Source organism: Dama dama, chromosome 15, assembly GCF_033118175.1.
Source record: "Dama dama isolate Ldn47 chromosome 15, ASM3311817v1, whole genome shotgun sequence".
Lineage (NCBI taxonomy): Eukaryota > Metazoa > Chordata > Mammalia > Artiodactyla > Cervidae > Dama > Dama dama.
The window spans coordinates 90,703,452-90,727,442 of NC_083695.1; the positions used below are offsets into that span (position 1 = coordinate 90,703,452).

The 23,991-nt window shown below is 52.3% G+C and overlaps 1 protein-coding gene across 8 annotated transcripts; it reads right to left on the reverse strand.

Annotated features, from left to right (window-relative positions):
- Positions 1-1,269: 1,269 nt before the first annotated feature.
- On the reverse strand, positions 1,270-23,967 carry UROS (uroporphyrinogen III synthase). Of its 8 annotated transcripts, none has more exons than XM_061162895.1 (10): positions 23,767-23,947; positions 16,748-16,836; positions 16,480-16,563; positions 14,847-14,943; positions 13,485-13,559; positions 11,437-11,511; positions 7,695-7,775; positions 6,812-6,897; positions 5,576-5,674; positions 1,270-1,796 (listed from the first exon to the last, which is right to left on the reverse strand). In XM_061162895.1, exons 2-10 carry the CDS (start codon positions 16,808-16,810, stop codon positions 1,662-1,664), a joined length of 795 nt encoding a protein of 264 aa, XP_061018878.1. In that variant the 5' UTR covers positions 16,811-16,836; positions 23,767-23,947; the 3' UTR covers positions 1,270-1,661. The 8 variants fall into 8 exon arrangements, with proteins under 8 accessions (XP_061018878.1, XP_061018879.1, XP_061018881.1 ...); XM_061162896.1 differs by lacking the exon at positions 23,767-23,947 and adding an exon at positions 23,545-23,755; XM_061162897.1 differs by lacking the exon at positions 1,270-1,796 and adding an exon at positions 3,101-5,495 and having other exon boundaries at positions 23,767-23,957.
- Positions 23,968-23,991: the final 24 nt, after the last annotated feature.

Consider the following 23,991-nt stretch of genomic DNA (forward strand, 5'->3'; position numbering starts at 1 on the left):
AAATAACGAAAAAATAAATATTTTTTAAAAAATTTAAAGAAAGAATAAAGGCTTCTGAATTTGTTGCCTGACTCAGGTCAGTTTCTAGAACCCTGAAGTGACTGTTGATAACAGTTTTGTCTAATTCTTCCCTGGTTTCTATGGAAAGGCAGCGACCACCACCCCTCCACTCCCGCCCCACCTCACTGTCCTGCACAAATTCACTTAGAAGTGAGGTGTTTACGGGGTTCCGCCCAGGTCACAACAGACTCCCTTCTGCCTCCTCCACTGTTCGCACCTCTGGTCTCAGAGAGACTCCGAGGGCCACGGCAGTGGCTTCCACCCTCGAGAACATACAAAGAGAAGAGAAAATTAAGACGGGAAGGAAACTCTGTTCACTGCAATTATTCAGGTACTAAGGCAGACGCCTGTGGTTCAGCAATATTAAAAGAAGTTTTAGGTATAATTTTCAAAATTCTGCTTATAACCCTAAGGGCTTATGCTTGCAACCCTGCCTTAGCTAAAAGTACAGAATCGTTAAGAGACTTCTATAGCAACTGGGCCTTGCTCTGTCCCTCAAGCACGTGATCAGAGGACCGGCTGACCCAGTCCAGGTTCTGTTGAGCCCTCACGACCATCTTTTGTGGCACGGAGGCTGGGGCCTGGGATGCAGGACTCTTTCCTGCAGTGCCTGCACCTGGACAAACGTGTCCTTGGGCAACAAAATACAAACAAACTCTAAGGCACTAAAAACTGCATGCATGCGCAGCTGGGGCAAATTATGGACGAGATGCAAAAAAAACCCAACTGCCACTTCTGAAGAGCCAGGAACAGAAAACAAAGTGTCAGGTGCAAGAACAGGGTACTGAGTGTGCCCCCTGCCCTGGACACCCCCAAAGGGGTGGGCAGGTCACCTAAGCCACCCCTACCTCATATAAGCAACAGCTCGTCCCCACCTCGGGGAGCAAGCAAGTGAAACTGTTGTTTTTTTTGCTCCCTCCTGTAGCCCCCGGAGCCCCAATAAAGCCTTGCCTGAACGTCTCGACTAGCCCTTGGTGGTGGTGGTTGAGTTGCTAAGTCGTGTCTGACCCTTGCGACCCCATGGACTGTAGCCTGCCAGGCTCCTCTGTCCATGGGGCTCTCCAGGCAAGGATACTGGAGTGGGTTGCCATTCCTACTCCAGGGGATCTTCCCAACGCAGTGATGGAACCCACGTCTCCCGCATCTCCTGCATGGGTAGGGGGATTCTTTACCACTAGCGCCACCTGGGTACAAGATGAATAAAACTCCTTCACACACAGCAAACTTTATTCTTCATGCCAGGTTTGTCAGTTCTCAGCACGAAGGCTTATCTGTTTCTTCCCCAAACACAGCCAAGTGACAAGAACACACGGTCCGCCCGAGTGGCCAGCGAGCTTTATTTGGCTTCCTTCCCACTGCTGGAGGAGCCGTGTGCGCCGGGCGAGGGTCCGCGCTGGCCTCCCTGGGGGGTCGCCAGGTGCCTGCAGGCCTGATGCTGACCCCATGGCCTGTCTGGTCCCGGGTGCTGGGCGGGGCCGCGGGTGTTCTCCTCAGGCAGGAGGCAGGAGCAGGAGGGCGGCGGCCTCCCGGGAGGCCCTGCCAATGCCTGGCTCTGCCTGGAGGCAGCAGCCCAGCCCGGGCAGGGCGCCAGGGCCTTGCACTCAGCATGGGTGGGGCTGGAGCGCTGTCCTGATGCCGGCGGCCAGGGCTTGTGGCGTGGGGCTCTCGGCGGTGCAGCTCACGGGCAGGCCCTGCGCAGCCAGGGCGTGGGCCGTGGTGGGGCCGATGGCCACGAACTGCAGGGAGAAGACAGAGGGGTCTCAGCAGAGCCACAGGCCTCGCGGGAGGACGTGGGAGGCGGCGGGTGCAGGGCCCGTCGGACACCCTGTTAGGACGAAGTTTGGAATCGGTCGGGACCACCGTGGTGGGAGCACAGAACGAAGCCTGGGAAGGGGCTCTCGGTATGGCAGGGGCGGCAGCCGGGCCCCCATGGAGGCAGAGCAGTCCAGACCGGGGCCTGGAGCCAGGGGGTCAGGTGTAAACGGCAGCTCTACAGGACAGGGGTCTCAGCGTGACCCACGCTCTCTGGGTCTCCGCCCCCCTCCATGAAGCAGAAAGGTTAACAGCTTTGCTCGTCCGGCTGCTCCAATGATTAGATGAGCAACACGTGTAACCACCTGGCCCATGCCTGGCACAGAGCCACGCCTCGTGACCGTCGGTGGTCACAGGACCATCGTTATCCTAGGTGAGAAGCTTCAGTGGCCTGGGCCACGTTTTGCTGTGACTCTGGCCCCTGCCAGCTGGCATTACAAGTCACTTAGCCTTTTTGATCCTCAGTTTTCTCATCTGTGAAAGGGGCTCAATCACCCTGCCTCTCAGTGCTAGCTCGGGGAGGGGGGCGGGGTGAAATGGGAAGACTGACAACTTCAGGCAGAGAGAAGGTGCTCCTCCCACCCCCCTCTGCGCTCACACCACGGACAGGGACCTGCCCGGGAGTCCTCTGTGACAGTGAGCCCCCCGATGATGGCAGCCCCTGCCCGGCACCCCCATCCGCCCCTCCCCAGGCAGGCTGGCAGGAGAGAGGACGAGATACCTCCTTCACACAGTCTGAGGACGCGGTGGCCTGACACTCCTCTCCAGGGGCGTGTGGGGGGCGAGGAAGGAGGCTGCTCGCACAGAAGCTGGGGCTCCTGGAGCCCCCACCCTCCCACCCCTCCCACAAAGCAGCTTCCCCTTAAGAGACCTCCCTAAGGCAAAAGAATGAAGTTGGACCCCTACCTCACACCATGCACAAACATTAACTCAAATCAAAACGGATCAGAGACCTCAATGTCAGAGCTAAAAATACAACAGAAAACACAGCAGTGAATCTTCATGACCGTGGACGAGGCAATGCAGACATATGATGAAAACCACAAGCAGCAAAATAAAACACTGGTTAAAAAACACTTCTGTGCCTCAAAGAACCCCATCAACACAGCAGAAAGACAACTCATGGAATGGGAAGAAGTTTGTGCAAATCATGTATCTAATAAGGGACTTGCCTCCAAAAAAAAAAAAAAAGAACTCTTACAATTCAACACCAAAAGGACAAATAACCTAGTTAAAAAGTGGCGAGGATGTGAACAGATGCTTCCCTTAAGAAGATACCAAAACGGGATGACTCAGGAAACTCAAACTGGCGCTCGAGATAACCTAGAGGGGTGGGACGGGGCGGGAGCGGGGAGGGAGCTTCAAGAGGGAAGGGACAGATGTGTTGTGGAGACTGCTTCCCTGTGGCTCAGCTGGGAGAGAATCCGCCTGCAGTGCGGGAGACCTGGGTTCAATTCCTGGGTTGGGAAGGTCCCCTGGAGAGGGGAAAGGCTGCCCACTCCAGTATTCTGGCCTGGAGAATTCCATGGACTGTATGATCCATGGGGTTGTAAAGAGTCAGACACGACTGAATGACCTTCACTAAGGTTAATTCATGTTGATGTATGACAGAAATCAAACCAATATTGTAAAGCAAAGATAAATACAGAAAAAAAGTTTTTAAAGAAGGTATCAAAACGGCCATCATGCCCATGAAAAGATGCTCAGTGTCTTTAGTCATTAGGGAGATCCAAACCAAAACCACTAAGAAAGTACTTCATACCCACTAGAATGGCTGTAATCATAAAGACAAAAAAAATAACAAGGGTTGGCAAGGATATGGAGAAATTAGAATCCTTATATATTGCTGGTGGGACTGCAAAATGGTACAGCCACTTTGGAACACAGTTCGGCAACTGTTCAGAATGTTAAACATAACATCACCATATGAGCTAGCAACTCTCCTCATAGGTATACACTTAAGAGAAATAAAGACACGTGTTCACACACGTGTACTTAAGTGTTCAGCTATTACTCATGATGGCTCAAAAGAGGACACAATCCAAATGTCCATCAGCTGATGAATGGATAAATGAAAGGTGGTATATTCGCAGAATGGACTGTCGTCTGGTAACACAGAGGAATGAAGAACTGATATATGGCGACACGGGTGAGCCCTGAAACGATCAGGCCAAGTGAAACGAGCCAGTCACCACAGACTGTACACAGTGTGACTCCGTTTGCACAAGAAGGCCAGAACACGGGGAGATCCGCAGAGACAGGGAGAAGACCAGTGGTGGCTGGGGGGCTGCGGAGTGACTCTCATGGGCATGTGGTTCCTTTCATGGTATTAAAGTGTTTCCGAATGAGAGGGTGATGGTGGCATAGCCCTGTGAATTTACCAAAACCCATTGAATTGCACACTTTAAAAGGTACATATTTAAGTCATAAAAAGTGAATTTCATGGTGTGCGAATTATATCTCAATAAAGCTGTTTTTTCCTCTAAACGAACATTAAAAAAAGAAAGAAAGAAACACCCTGAAGTTGGGAACCAGCCAATAGCAAGCATAATTTCAGCAGAAGCAATCTGGTCACAAGATGACGTTTCCACATGAGCCTTTTTTTCCCCCTGAAATGGCTGGTCACATGAGCAGGGGGGCGTCTAGAGAGCCCTGCTGTGAGACTCATCACCAGGGGCCTGGCTGGACCCACAGAGTCCAGGGAGCTGGACCCGCATGGCCCGTGGGGATGGACCCGCACGGCCCGCGGGGATGGACCCGCACGGCCCGCGGGGATGGACCCATAGAGCCCGCGGGGATGGACCCAGGCTGTGGACGGCGCCCTTGGAGCACGGCAGCCCACTCTCCACCAGGCCCCCAACAGCCCAGCGCTAAGGCCAGTGTTCCGGCTCTGGGCACCTCCCTGGGGGTGGGGTGGGAGTGGGGAACCAGTCTATAAGGCAGAGACAGTCCCGACCCCCAGGAGTGCTGGGGCCTGTGCTGGGGACTCCCAGTCACACCGGTACCCCTTCCCCAGTCCTCTTCGGGCCCTTTAAGAGCATCCCCATTACAGTGCTGGGATTACTTGCCAACTCCTAGAGTACGAATGGAAATCCTTTTGAGTTAAAAACCATGAAAAGGAGAAAGGATTTTAGAACAGATAATTTCAAGACAGACGGGAAACAAGGGGAAGCATGCTAATAACCGAGCCAGGACTTGAGCTAAGGGCTTGACTTGAGTTCTTTCAATGAACCTATCAGCGAAGACCATACACGTGTCTGTGAAGACCACAAAGCGATAATCATCCTCATGTTGCACAGGCTCAGAGAGGTTAAGTAACTTGTCCAAGAGCACCAGCCAGGAGGTGGCCTGTGAGCTGTGAGCAGGGGCCTGCACGCACAGCACGAGGCCTTCCTGGATCAGGGATGGAACTCCAGCCCCCTGCGGAGGAAGCGCAGTCCTGAGGGCTGGCCGCACGCACGCACAGCACGAGGCCTTCCTGGATCAGGGATGGAACTCCAGCCCCCTGCGGAGGAAGCGCAGTCCTGAGGGCTGGCTGCAGGGAAGTCCAGCCCTGCCTTTTCTCCAGAGCTGCCTTCAGGGACTCTGCGAGGTCAGGGGTGCTTTGACTTCGCATGGAAATTCTAGGATAATTAGTCAAAGTTAAAACAAACAAACAAAAGAACCTGAAAGAAAAAGATCAAAAGCCCACTGAATAGCTCACCTTAATTTGGCCAATGCTGTCACCAGACAACTCTTGAATATGCTTGAGACTGTGTGTCAGGCCAGAGGGACTGAAAAACGTGATGCTGGCGGGAACACCCTGGAAAGGGGAGAACAGGGTGAGTCCCTTGCCGGGGGCCAAGGAGAAAGATGGTCCCCAGACGGTGACCATCACCCCCGGAGCCCAGGGCGCACACGGGCATTCACAGCAGGAGGGTCCCCACTGAGAGATGCTCCGCAGCCGGTCACCATCACCCCCGGGGCCCAGGTTCATGTCGGGGCAGCCCAGGGGCATTCAGAGCAGGAGGGCCCCCATTGAGAGATGCTGCCCAGCCGGTCACCATCACCGCCGGAGCCCAGGTGCATGCCGGGGCATTCACAGCGGGAGGGTCCCCACTGGTTTGGGTCCTGGGCTCCATCTCTGTGTCGAGAACAGTTTAGAGAGGGGGTGGGGAGGGCCTGGGCGCTGCTCCCTGGATGCTCTGCCGCCCCCGGGTCTGCACCTGCCCGGCCAGAGACAACAAGCACCAGGGAGCCAGCACACAGGTGAGTGGACAGCGGCTCCAGCTCGTGTGGCCGAAGCGCACCGATCAAGTCAGATCAGAGCAGCGAGCCTGCTCCCTGGGCTTCTCTGTGCCTTCTGGAAATGGAGCAGGCAGCGGACAGGCCCCTGGGCCTCTCTGCTCTGTTGGTGCTAACAGGGCCTCCCAGGCTGGCAAGGGATTCAGAAGCCTGTCCTGGGAGAGGAAGCGGAGGCATCTTATTGGGTGCGGATGTGGAACGCTCCCATCAACCCCACAAGAGCCGAGCACTCTTCTGCCTGAAGCCTCCAAAGGTTCCCGTGGCCTCCCCAGGTCGACCCAGACCACGGCCCACCCTGTGGGCCGCCTGGTGTGGCCCTCAGGCTCTCCAGCCCAGCCCTGCAGCTCCACCACCGCCCCACCCCACAGCGAGGAACAGCGTCAAGGCCACTGCTGAGCCCTGGCTTTCTCAGTCTCGAATGTTACACAGAGGGCTTTGTGTAAATTATCTCCTTTAATGCTTGAGAAACCTTACCAGATGGATCTGTTCCTACTTCCCAGACACAGAGATGGAACCAAAAGATGGGACACCACCCCCACTGCAAGGCACAAGCTGCGATGGACAGTAGAACCAGCATCGGGAGGCCGGCGCCCCTCAACCCTGCCTGTGCCACCCGGGGGTCTCCCGGCCTCAGCTCCCAGGAAGCGGCACGCACCTGCTGGGTATAGTAGCTGCTGAGGTTCCCCTGGATCCCTGGGTGTGGGATAGTCTGGTAGACGGTTACACTCTCCAAGGGGATCCCTGGACACAATGGAGACCAGGAGACAGACTTTACCGCGCCAGGAACGGACCACAGGGCACTGTTAGCTGAGGACCCCAGGGCCGCATGGCCCTCCCGGAACAAGCCGATGGGCGTGGGCTGCTGCGGAGCGGTCAAGCGGTGCAGAAGGCGGAGGTGACAGGGGGAGGACGGGGTCCCGAAGCCTCAGCCCCACCCGGGACCACGATTCCCTTTGTCCCCACGTCTGTGTGGACCATCCACAGGCCTGGCCCTGGCCACTCCGCCGTGGCTGCTGTCTGCGTGGACTCCCATCCTGCAGGCCGGGGCTGGAGGCAGACTGTGAGGGGGGCTGTAAGCCTGGGGCGTCAGCAGCCACGAGCCTTCGGGGGCCTGGACAGCTTGGTCCCTGGCACCCTGGCCTGGGGCCCAGGGTTGGAGAGGGAGCAGGTCAAGGTCAGCTGAGCTGGAGGCTGCCACGTGCTTGATGAGATCGGGGGGCTAGACTGCACTGATCTGGCTGAGGGGCGGCCAAAGCCCCCTGAAGACTGGCTTCCCTGTGTGCCCACCGGGAGTCCTGGCCACTCCACCACCACTGTGGTCCGGGTGAGGGCTCCGGGCTCCCGCGGAGCTGAGTGGGTGGGTCTGAAGCAGGAAGGCGCCTGCACCCCGAGCCTAACCTGAGGGGCACGCGCCTCCTGGCCCAGCCTTGCTCTCCCTTGAGCGCTGTGGGGTGACAAACTGTCACCACGTGGGCGGCCCCTGGGACCCTGGAAAGGCCGGGGCAGGCGTGGCCCCGAGGGCCAGTGCATTCGGTCACCTTTGTCCGCGAGCATTTTCGGCAGGATCTCTCTTTTGAGGGTTCCGCAGGGAAACAGAAGAGGCACTGTGGAGGACTCCCCTGTGAATAAACAGGCGGGCATTGAGGACGTGCCGGAGGTAACGAGTCAGTGGTGCGGGAGGCCGAACCCAGGCCCCGCCCTGGGTTAGGTTGGTTCCAGGCCTGAGTGGAGGAAGCTCTCGGGGTCATGGTTGGGGGGGTACAGCATGTGGAACACTAACACCCACGCGTGCCTGGGGCTGCGGTCCCCCCAGCTTCCGAAGCCCCTCCCACCCTGGTGGCCCCAGGCAGCAGTGGGCGTGCAGAGCTGGGTCAGAGGTCAGGCCTGGTTTTGGCCCCAGAGTAACAGTCTGCCTCCAGAGGGGACTGGCTGGGAGAGAGGTGGCTGGAACCTGTGCTCCAGGGACAGGCAAGAAATGGGAGCCGAGCGTGGACGGTGGAGGTGCAGCCGCCCCAACAGAGACCAGCTGCGGGGCACTTCTGTTATGGTGGGGATGGCGGCCGCCAGGCCAGGTGCCCGAGGGCCTGAGAGATGTTGCAGGGGGCCCAGACTGCTGAGAACGGCCCTGCCTCCTGCCCCCGTGTACCTCTCCTCTCTGGGTGAATCAGCTGGAGGCCTCTCTTTGCAGAATCATGGAGACACCATGGGAGACACCAGCTCCCAACAAAACTGATGGGCCACTAGGTGTCAGAATCCTTCCCAAGAGTGGAAGCTTGACGGGAAACAGCCTCTGGGGGGAAGGATGCCCACAGCCCATCTCATCACCATGGAAACTGACAGCATCTCCCACCAGGGCACTGCTCGACCACACTACTCTTCCTCTTTGTCGTAAGATTGTTTATGGAAAATGAATGAATGAATGAATGAAAAAAAATTCCTTTCTGGGATGAGCTCAGCTAAACAGGCCAGTGTGAAAGCTGGTTGAGTGTTCCGCAGAGGTGAGCGGTGAGGTCCCCCTGGGATGACAGGGAGAGACCAGGGCCGGGCAGGAGTCTGACCCCACACAGGACGCTGAACCTTGGGGCTCAGGTGCTCTGCGCTCCTTTAACAGGAAGGGGGCCCGGCCTGCTGGGCTGGAGACGGCAGCTGCGCGGAAAGTCCTGAGCGCGCGCTACGTGGCCGGGGCGGGGGCCTCAGTCTCTGCAGGCGATGCGGGTGGCGAGAGGGAGCGGGTCAATGTCATTTCGCTGGAGGAGACACGTGTGTCTGTAAAACTCTAAGGGCCTCCAGGTCTGCAGTCACTGCGCCCGCTCAGGCCTGCTAGCGGCGGGCACTTAGCGGTGGATAATCAGGACGATGAGGCTGGTTGGGGGCGGGGCACGAAGGAGAGCCCAGGAAGTGGGCAGGTCCGCAGGAACAAGTTGTTGGTCAGCTCAGCTGCAAGTCCAGGGGGACAGCTCAAATAACCTGAGTAATCCATCAACTATAATCCAGGGAGATTAAAAATCAATAAATAACCCGCATAATGCCTGCCTCTGACACCCTCCTCTCCTCTCTCTCTCAGAAGACGCTGTTAAGAGTTATCTTCTACCTCTGACCACTTCACTCGTCCTTTCTTTTCCGCCAGCAGAGACACCCTGGGAGGGAAGACCTGTCCATCAGAACAAGAAACTACCAGATTCACTGAGGTGATGGCTTTAAGTGCTTGTAACCGTGCCCGTCACAGAGTAAAGAAGTGTTTAAGTCAAACAAATAAGAAGTAACTATGAACTGGCCTTACTACTCCAAGCACTGGGAATGCATTCTTGCTTTTTAAGATCAAGCTTCAGAGTTGGCTTGCAAGAAACTCATTAACATCCAGGTGAAACCAGGGGCAAGTCCTTATCGGTCAGGATGGATTCTTACTTGGATGTTATTCTAGTTGGGAACTGAAGCTTCATCAGGACCCACAGGCGAACCCTGGTCGAGCTGTGCGGAGTCCGTCCTCCCGCTTGTCCCCTTGGAGCTCTGGGACCCTGGATGGTCATGAGCTCCCAGAGCTTCGACAAGGCTGCCAAACAGCGCGCCGGGCGATCCTGGGGCAGCCAGGCTGTCCCTGCGGGACCCTGAGCTGAGAGGGGTGGCTGAGCTGTGGCCTGTGCTCCGTGTGGTGGGGGAAACACGTTTTGATTTTTGGTTTTTCATTTCAATTAATTTAAAATTAAATAGGCCCATGTGGTTCCCACAGTGGACCACAGTGGATGATGGTGGAGACCAAATGAGATGACGCAGGAGAGGCGCCAGGGCCGCGCTGACCACCCAGTAATGCTCAGCCCTCGATACCAACAGTGACAGTGACCCAGGAAAGAGGAAATAAGATTATTCGTAAAAGAAAAGTAGGAAAAGGAGAGTGAATGGGAACCTGCAAAGTCCACTGTCCGCTGCCTGAGCGCCAGGAGGCCTGGCCCACGGGGAAGGGGAGGACCCAGGACTCTCACAGGAGCGGCTCCCAGGGGTCAACAGAAACACACGAGCCTGCGCCCCTTTACCAACGGCAGTGGCTCCTGATAGGAGGGCCCCCTAAGACTTCAGAAAGATTGAGACAGGCCAGCGCCGCCTTGAGGACAAACGTTCCAACACACCACGCCCCACACAAAATGGCCCAGAAGCCGTAAAAGCTCCCAGTCAAGGTGTTGCCCTCCCTGCCCACCCTGGTGCCAACACCAGGGACAGAGAAGACAACACTTTCTCCTGGACAAACTCACAGCAACACCTTGGGCGTCAGCACCCAACTGGCCCTGTCTCCGAAGGGAAGTTCTAGAAAGGGTCTGTGCACCGCGGCCCCGGGTCAGAGCCTGGCACGTGGTCTACGGCCGCTCTCACGTTTCGATGGACAGAGGACAGGCCCGCAGAGCTGCCTGCATCCGGTCCTCAAGAGACAGTCCCACAGCCCCTGATCTCGAGGGGCGCGGCCCCGATCCCCTCAGGGACAGAAGGCAAGCTGGTTCTCTGTCCTCTTCCACATGGGTGTCTGATGCCACGCATCCGTCAGGGAGGGGTCAACGTGACAAGGACACGTCTGTGTGCAGCGGGAGCAGGCACGGGGCAGGGATCAGGATACACAACTTGAGCGGGGCTCCCCTATAGACCCACTGAGCCTCTCTGTTCTCTCTCTTCCAGAGTTCTGCTCCAAAAACCTTGGCTCGTGTCAGAAGCCGAGAATGTCATAATTAGTGCAAAGCCTAATCCCTACTGAAATACAAACCTCCCTGGAACCTGTGCTGTTTTATGTCTCAGCCCATGTGCTGCCCAATGATGAGCTTATGAGGGGGTGGGGGTGCTCTTCACGGAGGAGCGGGCCTTGGGGTTGGAGGGAATTCAGAGCAGGAAGCGGCTCCTACAAGGAAGGGCAGGCGGGGGAGCTGGCGGACAGACAGACAGATGGTGCCCAGTAGCTCCTGCTGCCTCCACCCGCCCCTTACAATCCCCAGAAAGTCCTGTTCCTGGTTTTGTCTCCAGCCCTTTCATTCGGTGTCAGGTTCGAGTTGTCTCCAGTCCTTGGGTGGAGGATGTGGAGGGGAGTGGGCTGAACCTCAGACAAGCACAGATGGAAGCAGATACAAGGCACCTGATACGAGACAGAAGCAGATACAAGGCGCCGTGAACCCAGAGGGGTGCACGCACTCAAATCAGCCGTGTCACTACCAAGAAGGCACCGAGGAGACGGCCCTTCCCCGAGGTGCTGGCTGGGAGACCCCCCAACAGCAATACCGGGCTTCACCGGGGCCCTATTCTACTTACTGGAACAAATGTATTCTGCAAGCTTTTCTGCGTTTCCACAGGCCTCTCCTTCTGTATGCAGGCCAATTCTATTCACTGGAAAACAACAACATCATTTATTACTTTACATGGTTATTAAAGTCCTTCTGTTCCAGGGTGGTATCTTAAAGGTGCAGAGACGAAGGCAGGTACTTTACAATGACACGAGTGTCTCTCCTTTGAAGCTAGTGTGGGAGGTGGGAGGAGGCACTGTGTGCCCGAGAGAGAGCTGCGTCCCAGCCCACGGCCTCCCCCACCCCCGTGGCCCCCAGACCTGTGGCTCTGGGTGACGTGGGGCCAAGTTAGCAACTTACTCTCAAAAGGCTCAGGAAAAATTAAGTTCTTTGCCTTGTATTTATACCTTTCCTGTAAGTCTCCTTCAAAATAAAGATGTGTATGTAAAAGAAGAAACTACATAATCATCACACAGATCTATTACAACTTAAATTGAACTCTTCCCCTGTTAGTGGACGCTTGGGGTTTTTCATTTTTTTTACATTATAAGTAACACTATGACATAGTTGTGTATCCCAACCGCCACCGTCACCCCAAAGACTCTTTGCGAGTCCCTTGGACAGCAAGATCCAACCGTCCATACTAAAGAAAATCAGTCCTGAATATTCATTGGAAGGACTGATACTGAAGCTGAAATTCCAATACTTTGGCCACCTGATGCAAAGAACTGACTCATTGAAAAGACCCTGATGCTGGGAAAGATTGAAGGCGGGAGGAGAAGGGGACGACAGAAGATGAGATGGTTGGATGGCATCACTGACTTGACGAACAAGAGTTTGAGCAAGCTCTGGGAGTTGGTGATGGACAGGGACGCCTGGTGTTCTGCAGTCCATGGGGTCGCAAAGAGTTAGACATGACTAAGCAACTGAACTGAACTGATAAAAGCATTTCTCCTATTTGGGATTACTACCTTTGGATAGATTATCAGAGAAGGGATTAGTGGGCCAAAGGGTACAAATAATTTAGCAAAGTCTTTGAATACAGGCTGACCAAGTATTTCTCAAAAGATGGGAAACAATTTTCAATGCCATTTAGCCATATCTGAATATATTTATTTCACCACACCCTTATTGGCATCATTATGTGGTTGACTAACTACCTGTTATAAACTGAGTAAGGAAAAGAATCTGTTTTAAGCTGAACCATATGGTTCTATGAACTAAGTCAGGTCAGTGGGGAAGGACATCTCCCGTTTCCCTCTCTCCTCTGCTCTCCACCACTCACACCTCTGCATGCTGGTTGCCCCGGCTGTGGGTTTTCCACACCCAGAAGTTCTCCAGCTCTCAGTTGAGTGTCTGACAATGTTAACTCACATCCAAAGGATCTGGGGCTCAGTCCCCTAGATCACACCACCCCCACTTCAGACCTAGGTTGTCGCTTATGCTTCTGACAAGACCAGCTCTGAGTCAGAGGGTCTCCCGGCCCACTCCTTGAGTTGGATCATTTGCTAGAACAGCTCACAGAACTCAGGACAAAGGTGTAATTTACTGTTGCTGGCTTCTTACAGAGGATATTTCAAAGGGCGTCAATGAACAGCCAGATGGAGGAGTTGCATCAGGCAGGGATGGTTCAGGGGGCCTGGGCCTCCCAGCTCCTCTGTGAAACTGCCCTTTGGATTTTTATGGCGGCTTCATTACACGGGCACAATTGACTAACCAATGGTCACTGGTGATTAATTCAACCTCTGGGCACCCCACCATTCTTCTCCCTGGAGGTGGGGGGCAGGGAGGTCAGGATCTGAAAGTTCCCCCTGGAATCATGGGATTGGTTCCCATGGCAACTAGCCCCCAGTTTAAGGGCCTCCCAAAAGTCACCGCAGTGAAGTCAACTCAGATGGAGTTGAAAGAGGTCTGTTAGGACTAACAAAAGACACCTTTTTTTTTTTTTCTTATCACTTAGGAAATTCCAAGGGTTTTAGGAGGCCTGGGCCAGGAATAGGGATAAAGACCAAATATACATTTTTTATTATAATCACAATATCACAGTCATTCTTTGGTGTTTTATTTGGGCCTTACCTAGAGAAGCAGTAGCATTTCCCACCACATAGACCGACTTAGCGTTCCATTTTTCTTTCAGAGACTTTTTCCAGACTGTAAGACATGAAATTCGATGTGAGTTGTAAACACCACGGTGGCCATTTGGACTGCTGCCTGCAGCTGTTTGTTCATCCTAAAAAACTTGTGAGCAAGGCAAACTATTAATGACCAGATATAAAGAACAGCATCTCAAACTAAAATCCATTTTTATATTCTATTCATAAGTCTACAGGCAAGTTTTTACAAATCACTTTAGCCAGACGTTTCAGTATGCCTTGCTTGAAATATTAAGTCATTTCCTCAGCTGGCACTGGAAGCATTTTTAATGAATACTAGTAAACAAACATAATGAAGAATTAATTTGCTTGGTGATATTAAAATGTAAAAATCTACCCTTTTTCCTTTGGCCACGCCATGAGACTTGTGGGATCTTGGCTCCCAGACTAGGGATTGAACCCACGGCCACGGGAGTAAGAGCACTGAGTCCTAACCACTGGACCACTAGGGAATTCCCCCCAAGATTAGACTTTTAGAGAAAAAAGTGACTGCTTACGAGAAAGGGGCAATTTAAATCTCTAATAAAGCAACTGCTGTTTACTCGCTAAGCTCTGTCCGACTCTTTGCGACCCCATGGACTGCAGCACGCCAGGCTCTTCTGTCCTTCACTATCTCTTGGAATTTGCTCAAATTCATGTCCACTGAGTTGGGGATGCTATCTAACCACTCCATCCTCTGCCATCCGATACAACTGATTTTTTTCTGGGCCATAAACCAAAGCAGTCAACAAACTATCATCTCAGATAGAAAGGCTCATTTATCCATTAGGTCAAAGTAGAGATAATACATTTCAGGTTTAGAAACAAACACAATTTTATAGAGGACATTATCATTTTGTGACAAAAGTAAACATTTTAAAATATGGGTTAAAGAAATACTGAAAAAAAGAAAAGTATCATAAGGCCACTTGGCATTCAACACCCTTTTAGGAGATAAGGAAACACTAGCTTTTCCTTCCTAAGATCTGACACCTGTCTGGGCGTTTGGGAGGCAGCACGGTCCCGTTTCCTGGGCACTCGGCACCTCGAAGTGCTCACTCCCATCAGAAGGCTCCCAGGTGACACTATTCTGGGTGGGACACTAAGAAATAGCCTAGAAGAGGGAATCTCATCTTTTGCTCCCTCCAAAGGTAACACAGGCACAAAGGAAGTCGGTACCTAAATACTTTCTGAACTAAAAGTCACCGCGCTGTTTCAAACCCAGGTCTAGCTCTTTCAGACTGAGCATCACTGACAGGAGAAACCAGTGACATCCAGAGGGATTCACAGCAGACCCCGCCCTCACCTTCGGCTTTAGTGTCTTTCTGCAAACACCGCTCCACGGCTTCCACCGCTCTGGGGCTGGTGAAAATGAGTCCCCCGTAACCTTCGGGATGAGACAGCTGCACACCAAACAAGGGCAGAGGCATTTTATACGATGGCCAAGTTCAACGCTGCCCAGGATTCCACATCTTCACAAAAGTGGTGGGCAAACTAAATCCATCCATCCATCCACCCATCCACCCACTCAAGGCATGAGAGCTCCCTACATGCCTGGATCTACTCCAGGTCTTTAAGGACACACAGGTAAATTCATAGCATTTCCCTCAAGCACCTCACAGTCTTGGGGAGGGACGGGTCAGTGTGACGTGGGGTGGCAGGCACAAGGGAGAGGGGATGTGGCTCAGCCTGGGCATGGCTGGGGTGTAGGCAGGACCGCAGACTTGACCTGCATCCGTAATAAACTGGAATATTCAAGGAGCAATATCCATGCTGAAGCCCTGGTTTCTGAGGATAAAAATGGGGACAAAATCTATTGACCATGGATTCTGAGCCACACAGTGGCTCTTACACACATTCCTGCACCAAACATGTGATGGTACCCTGTGATGGGTGGAAAGACTCGAATTGCTCGGATTAAGACAAACAGGCTTGGCGAGGATGAGGAAGCAGCCCAGGTGAGGGGCGGAACTGTGATCTGAGCACGTGTCTTCACAGTGCCCAAACCTGAGCACTCACTCACCGCACCACCAGACCTTCAGACGGAGCTCAGACACCCCCTCAGGAAACAGACTAGCTGGGGGTGACGGAGAAGCCCCTGCTTCGAGCATTTTCCTGACCATCGGGGTTCTAGCAATGAGCTCAGATGATGAGCTCTGCTTCTGTTAAAGTTGCTTATGGTAGAGGTGCCAATGGGGGTCCCTTACATAGTCCTTACAACACACAGTCAGGGCAGATGACAACTGTTGAACGAATAATTCAACATTCAGCTCAAACGGAAGGGAGAAAGCAGAGAGGTGCTCCGTGAGTGACGGGCAGACTCCAATATGCAGAGTATGGGGGTGGGGGTGGGGGGCCTGGAGTTCACAATGGCCCAGGAGCCCAGTGGGCAGGGGTGGGCACACCCATCCTGTGAAGCCCCCAGCTCTCGGCCCACGAGTCCAGAATCCAGCCCCTGGGGAGGTCTTCTGGTGGCATGTGCAGTGATGGAGGCAGCTGGGCACCTCCATCTTTAGCTGGAACTGTTCCGATGGGGCTTCCCTGGGGCTGTCCCTGCCAGTAATCTATCACCCCAACCCTCCCTCTTATCTGCTGGGGGACCCCGCCAAGGTGCCCGGCCTGGGGAGAAACAACAGCTGTTGGGCTCTTTGCTGAGGTCAGGGGGGTGAGGGGGGAGCGCGGCCTGCAGGAGAGGAGGAAGGGGAAGGGTCTGCGGGCTGAGAGCAGGCAGGCGGGGCCTCGCCGTGGGCCCGCCTCTGTGTCAGGTGGCTTTCTGGAGGGGCTGCTAGAAGCTCGGGCTGAGGATGCAGGTGAGTTTACGCCACCAGTGAGACGAGTGCTCATCACCGGGTCCTTCCCACTGGGGTTGGCAAGGATGCGGCGGAAACCAAAGGTGTCTCATTGGAAAACGACGGTGCTCAGAGGCTGACGAACCTTACCTTCTCTGACAGATTGGGGAGAGACAGAAACTCAAACGATAAAACAGGGATCAAAGTGGCTTCGAGCCCATATAATCCCAGCTCCTGCAAATGAAAGGATACAGCTTTGAGCTGGCAGGGTTTTGGGGGGGGAAATAAGGAAAAGGGGGCCTATTTCACAACTTATACTGTGCCCACTCCTCAATTGTTAGCAGGTTGCCCCACCTTTGATTGACTTCAACACGAGGCAGGGCCAGGTTTTCTGGGACTGGGTGTGCCAAGCACTCACCCTGACGTAGGGGTCCTGGCCACAGTCGTCCTCCTTGGGGTCTTTCAGCAGAAGAACCTTCATTATGGCCTGGCAGTCCTTACAGGGCGCTGTGAGAGGTTGGGAGAGGGGGTGTTAACTCGATCTCCAAGGCTCTTCCTGAGCAGGGCCAGCGGCCGGGCGGGCGGGCGGGCGTGGGGCGCAGGTAATCAGCGGCAGCTTGGCTGGCCTCTCCCTCCCCTACAATGACTTGGCGTTTATGGGCTTGTTCTTCTGAAGACCCTGTCACCGATAAGGCCCATGGACAGCAGGCTGGCACTTGATATCACTTGAAAAGGCGGATTAAAGCCACTAGGGAAAGGTAGTATCCTAGCTGAATACTGGAAACTCACAGAAGAGAAGTGATGCAAATTCTGGGTTGAATCAGTAACAAATAAGAGAAATGAGTATCTTTTAGGGAAACGAATAATTACTTTCATTTCTAGATAAATCTACTCAGTTGGTTATAAGCTCTTTAGGGAATGATTATATTGACTCTTCTCATATGTTTTACAATGCGGTCAAGTATCGAGAGATAATCTTTCAAAAATTTTTAAGAAATCTGGAAAAGCTTGTTGATATATATCAAAAGACATACATATTTCATACCCTTTCTTCCTATAATTTCACTTTTAGAGTAAATTCTAAGGTGATACTCATAAACGTGTGCAAAGATTAACATCCTGGTATTCTTTTTTTTAACAGACATGTAACATCGGGCAAGTTTAAGGTGTACAGTGTGATTTAATACATTTATATGTTGCAATACAATTACTGCTGTAACATTAGCTAACACCTCTATCACTTTATAAAATTATCATGTCTCTTCTGTGGTAAAAACAATTAAGATCTAGTCTCTTGGCAGCTTTGAAGTTGATAATACAATATTGTTGATTATAATCACCACATTATTCATTAGATCCTCAAGACTTAGCTGCAAGTTTGTATCTTGGTATGCTTTATAATTGCAAATAATTAGAAACAATGTAAATGTCCAACAAGGAGAGAATGGCTAAGTAAATCATAGTACAAGTCTACAAAAAAAATCACTAAAATATCCATAACAACTTAATTACATGGCTTACTTAATCACAAAATAATGTTAAGTTTAAAAAGGCAGGATACAGAATTGCATAACATGTGTGATCTTACACATTTTATATATACATATATATGAAAGAATATTTTTGCTGCTAGGTTAGGGTGATTATTTTCTTCTCTCTTTCTGTATCATCCAATTTTATTTTTACAATAAACATTAAATTCCGCTTGTATCAAAGGAGGAAAAAGCACATTATAACCATCCCAAAGGTCTCAAAACAAATGCCGCCAAAGACCTGCAGAACAAACTCTGCTGGAGACGCAGATTACATCCCATAAGTAGCATTAAACTACCAGTTACTTAATTAATATACAGTGGTTGATAATAGTCAAAGAGTATATTGTTTGGAGCAGAAATGTGTTAACTCTGGGAGCCATTACTAATAAATAATCACTGAATGTATTTCTGGAAACTTATAACATCTATGGGACATCTTAGGAAACTTTGGCTCCAAATGAATTGCTTTGTATCTAAGCAACCAATACTGGGTGAACTAACAATAATTATGAAGCCAAGTTCAATTACTGCTGCTTTCCAGCAGTTAGCTGGAGAACCAGGGGACTTGGGGAAACAGCAGCGTCGTGCCTATCATTTTCTGAAGTTACTCACCTTGCGTCCCCCACAGAAATCAGAAATCCCCGTTCCGGGGATGCTCACTCTTAGGTGTCAACTTGGCCGGGCTCGCTTTCCCCATTTATTCAGAAATGCTAACCTCCGTGTTGCTGGGCAGGCACTCTGGAGAGCTGATCCACTCACCATTCGTTGGCTTTTAGTAAAAGAGATGATCCTAGGTCATCAGGGAAGGCCTGTTTCAGGCAATGGAAGGCCTCAAGAGCAGAACTGAGGTTTCCCCGAGGAAGAAGGAATTCCACTGTGGCCTCAGCTGCAGGTAGCGCCCGAGCCGGCCTGCCCTTCCCGTCGGCTCTCACCGTGGATTCCAGCCTTTCCTCACCAGCCCCCACAGCTGCGCAAGGCGATTCCTTGCACCAAGTCTCCTGATTACATCCCCTACTGTTCTCTCTGTTGAACCCCGGCTGACATACCTCCCAATCTGGGGGTTCCGAGATGCATGTCACTAAGTGGCAGGAGAAGTGAGTGACAGAGGATGAGATGGTTGGATGGCATCGCTAACGCGATGGATACGAGTTTGAGCAAACTCCAGGGGACAGTGAAGCACAGGGAACCTGCTGTGGGGCAGTTCGCAGAGTCGCACATGACTCAGTGACTGAACAACAGAAAGCGGCCTGGGGCTTCCCCAGGGTAGGACAGGCGCGACTCAAGTGCAAGGGCCAGGGAGACTCTGGTTCATTGAGAAGTGGGGATCCACTGGATTCCCAAGTATCCATTCCGCCTTCCTCCCTCTCAGAAAGGAGCCCTTCATAACGTCGGGCACATGGATGCCTGGGATAAATATGTGCAGATGGATGTGGTCAGGTGAGGTGGTTCTGGTCCAGAGGACGTAAGTGGAAGTGACGCACACACTTCCGGTCCCGCCTGGGCAGGAAGTGCCGTTCACGCCCTCCCCGCCGGGTGGAGGATGGATGGGGTTGGCCAGTAAGAGCAGAAGGGTCCTATCCTGGGGGTGATGCAAGGAACAGGACCTCTTTGCATGGCAGAGCCACCAGTCAGCCAGAGTTGTTTACATCAAAGGAAAGAAACGTTCTATCCTGTTTCAGCCAATGTTATCCGTTCTGTGTTAAAGCAGTGGGACCCACAGCCTCACCCATGCAGAGCCCAGAATGCTTCCTAGAGGACCCAGTGTTCCTAGGGGATCATGTTCAGACTGGAGGCTGCATAGGTTCAAGCCTGAGGGGTGAGGAGAGGCCTGGGGCGGCTGGAATGTGCAGGGGAGAGTGGGGAGGTGGCCTTGTCTGGCCCTGTTAGGGAGTCTAGACTTAGTAGCAATGGAGATGTCTTGTTGATGGATGTACTGTTCTGCTTGTGCTTTCTCCTCCCTTTCTCTCCGGGGCAACATTAAGAGGGAAGTGCAGGGTCACCGAACAAGCAGAGGACTAAGGGCAAGGGAGTCGGGTCCTGGTCCCAGCTTGACTGGCCACGATGTGATCTTGTTTTCTCCCCTGTTTAATGGGAATACCCTCTGCCCTCCCAAGGCTCACAGGAGATAATGAGTGACAGCTACCCCCTTGTTATGCAGTCATTAAATCATGCTTGACTCTTCTCTGACCCCACGGACTGTAGCCCGCCAGGCTCCTCTGACCATGGCATTCCCCAAGCAAGAATACTGGAGGGGGCTGTCATTTCCTTCTTCAGGAGATCTTCCCAATCCAGGAATTGAACCTGAGTCTTCTGCATTAGCACATGGATTCTGTATCACTGGGCCACCTGGGAAGCCTTAGTTGTATAATAAAAACATGTGAGAGCAAACCAAATATACTGACTGCAAATAAGGAAAATATTTCTTCTGGGTTCTACTCTGTGGTTCTCTTGGGTAATAAAACTGATGCCTTCTGGATAATGACTGCTTAGAAATTCCATGAGATGGGCTGCAGGACTTGAAAAATAAAAATCAAATACTGCCCTTGGCCCTTCTCTGCCACCGCTCTAAGCATCTCTAAGGTAGAACTAAGAGCAGCCACCGCTGAAGCTTCCTGGCCATACCAGAACCTGTATCACCAAGTTCACTGAGAAATGGATCAATGGACACGTGCACTCAGACAGTCATGCCAACACACTGATACTTTTCTTAGTAACTGAAGGTTTAAAGCTGAGACTGTGCAGACAATTGATTCTCCTTCACATCTACCCCCTCACAACTGACAGGTACCAGTCACTGAACTACTGGGCAAATCCAGCCCAGGGCAGAATCACAGGGCTCAGAGAAAGGTCCACAGACCCCTTCTCAACAAGGGAGGGGGTGGGACGTCCCTGCTGGGCCAGTGGTAAAGAATCAATGCGAAGCCCATGCACCGCAACTAGAGGAAGCCTGTGTGCAGCAATGAAGATCCGGAGCAGTCATCAATAAATAAAGTTTAAAACAAATTTTTTTTTTTCAGTTGACACCTGTTACCTGCATTGCAGCAACAGGAGGAAGCCTGGAACAGGAAGGGGAGAAAGGGGTGTTCTCAGGCTTTTATGCAAGGAGGTTTGTACGCGTGTCACTTCGGACTTTGGCAAGAGGCCTGGTGTTGTGGAAGAATCTTGTGCCGGAGGGGCTGAAGCTTGGGTTCTGGTCTACACTGTTCTCTGGGTCTCTGTTCTTGAATCTGTGAAATAGGTTTGGTCCTCTGAACCAGTGGTTTTCCTGGGGCACTTTCTTCGCCATAGTAGATGCTCAGCAAATATCTGTTCGCCTTATGGGAAAACAAATGCTTTAGATTTACTCAGCAATTTTTGGAGCATGGGGAATGGCCACTTTTCCTTAAAGAGACAGGGAACTGACTTGATTAAGGCCTCTTCGCTGGTAAGATAGCCACGTCTTAAATCCATACTTTTAAACCTTGTCCTGCTGCTTTGAGTAGCAGCGATAAAAGCGGCTGCCCTTTCATCTGGCACTTACATGTGTAATTTATGGGGCTAAGCATTTTACAAGCAAGACCTAAATCCTCATTTACACCAGCAAGGTAGGGAGTATTATTCTTTTTTTACAGAAGAGGAAACTAAAGCTCTGAAGGTTTGAGTAATGTGCTCAGGCTGCACAACACAGTAGTTGGCAGAGGTAATAAGAAAATGTAACCCAGGTCTGGAGCCCAGGCCCGGTCTCCCAAGCATATGCTGCCACCTCTCTGCTCCTTTACGATAAACTCCAGACTCCGTTATACAGAGTGGAACATTAATAAGTCAGAAAGAGAAAAACATCAAATATTAACGCATGTATGTGGAATCTAGAAAAATGGTACAGATGAACCTATTTCCAAGGCAGGAAAAGAGACACAGATGTAGAAAACAGACATGTGGACACAAGGGGGAAGGGAGGGTGGGATGAATTGGGAGATCGGGATTCACACACACACATTACCACGTGTAAAACACGGAGCTAGTGGGAAGCTTCTGCACACCCCGGGGAGCTCAGCTCGGGGCTCTGTGATGACCCAGAGGGGTGGGGTGCTGCGGGGGGCAGGGGGTGCGAGGCAGGCTTGGAGGGAGGGGACACATGTATGCACACAGCTGACTCATGCTGTTGTAGAGCAGAAACTAACACAATATTGTAAAGCAATTATATTCCAGTAAAAAAAAAAAAAGATAAATTCTGAGTTGAGCTAAAGGTGAGCCAGTGGGTTGGCAACCTAGTCCCTGTGTGAAGTTCCCCGGGGTCAGTACTGGACTTTCTTGAAGGACAAAAACCACGGGTAGTCCATTTATTTACATTCACTGCTCTAACTCACAATCTGACCATGAGTTCAACACTGGGGACTCAACACCAAGGCACAAAGAAAGGCTTTTCCCCTCTTCTCTTACTGAAGCACCACAGGCTTATTGAGGAAAATTTGCAAACTACAAAACAGTATGTTCCTCAAAACATTAAAAATAGAATTCCTATGATCAAACTGCGGTGGAGAAGACTCCAGAGTTCTTGGATTACAAGATCAAACCAGTAAATCCTAAACGAAATCAACCCTGAATATTCACTGGAAGGACTGATGCTGAAGCTGAAGCTCTATTACTTTGGCCACCTGATGCGAAGAGCCAACTCATTGAAAAAGACCCTGTTGCCCGGAAAGATTGAGGAGGGCAAGGGGAGAAGGGGGCAAGAGACTCAGAGACAGCTCATTCCTTTTTTGCAACCACACTTCCCACCTACTCTGCTCATTTTACAGAGCGAAAAAGAAAAGCTATAGGCCTCGCTCTCAAAAAGCTGATATCTTCTCTAGTGACTTCCCCCCCCCCCAAATAATATTAACAGGCTGCAAACTGGCAGTCTGTGGGATAAATCTGACTGGTAGATGACTTTTATTTGGCACAAGTTTTACAAATCATGTTTTTTGGTAAAAGTCCAGCACTCTAAGTTTTCTTGCAAAGTGAGACTAAGAACCCTGGGTGACTTTTTCACTTGGCCACAACTTGCAGAGCTGCTGGGTACATGCTCCCTAGTTTACCACAGTCCTCTCCACCGTGTTTTCTCAAAATAGGCTCAGGTCTGTCCTTTAGATATCCCCACAGGCCCCGAAAGTGTTAATTGCTCAGTCATGTACGGCTTTTTTAGACCCAACGGATTATGGCTTGCTAGGCTCCTCTGTCCATGGGATTTTTCAGGCAGGAATACTGGAGTGGATTGCTATTTCCTACCTCAGGGGATCTTGCTGACCCCAGAGATCAAATCCAGGTCTCCTGCACTGCAGGGAGATTCTTTACTGTCTGAGCCCCCAGGAAAGCCCTAAGTGAAAGTGTCAGTCCCTCAATCCTGTCTGACTCTTTGAGACCCCATGTGCCAGGATCTTCTGTCCACAGAATTCTCCAGGCAAGAATACCCTAATTCCTTTCCTTCTCCAGAGGGACCTTCCCTATCCAGGGATCCAACCTGAGTCTCCTGCATTGAAAGCCTAGCTTGCTGTAGTCCATGGGGGTCCCCGAGTTGGACACAATTTAACGACTGAACCAACAACAACTTGCCCTAAAGCAGACGAGGTTGACGCATGATTTTAAAGAAACTTTCAGATCGAGAAATACGCTTAAGAACAGTGGGCTAAGGGTAGGTATCAGGATCGCATTCACTGATTACCGACAAGGCTGTGCTGGGCGACGCACGCCGGGTTGGGGCATCTGCTCTGGTCCCGCCGACCTTCCTTCCCTTCGGGGACCGCGCACCCAGCCCACCTGGGCCAGCAGCGGCCTCAGGGGTTCCGCTGCCAACTCGACACGCACGGGCAGTGCCGCAGGCGGGTGCCCGTGCGTCCGCGGAACTCTTGTGTCTTCGCCGGTACCGTGCACAGGCGACACCTACCTGGCCGGGCTGGCGGGGCGCCACTCCGGGGCGGACTCTCAGGGTTTCCGCCAGCAGGCAGCCGGGCGGCGGCGCGCAGCGCAGAGCCGGGAGGGCGGCCCCCTCATCACGTGGCCGGCGTTGCCCCGACCACAGCCCAAGTCCCGCCCCCCCAGTTACTGGGCACCAGTGCCGGGGGTGGGGGAGCCAGGAGCCCCCCGAAGCTCGCGCATGCGCACTGACACC

Coding starts and splice junctions, on each gene's coding strand:
- UROS (XM_061162895.1), bottom strand. CDS start 16,810: ATGAAGGTTCTTCTGCTGAAAGACCCCAAGGAGGACGACTGTGGCCAG. Junction 14,944..16,479: donor TCCCCAATCTGTCAGAGAAG/GTAAGGTTCGTC, acceptor TTTGGTGTGCAG/CTGTCTCATCCCGAAGGTTA. Junction 13,560..14,846: donor GAAAGACACTAAAGCCGAAG/GTGAGGGCGGGG, acceptor CATGTCTTACAG/TCTGGAAAAAGTCTCTGAAA.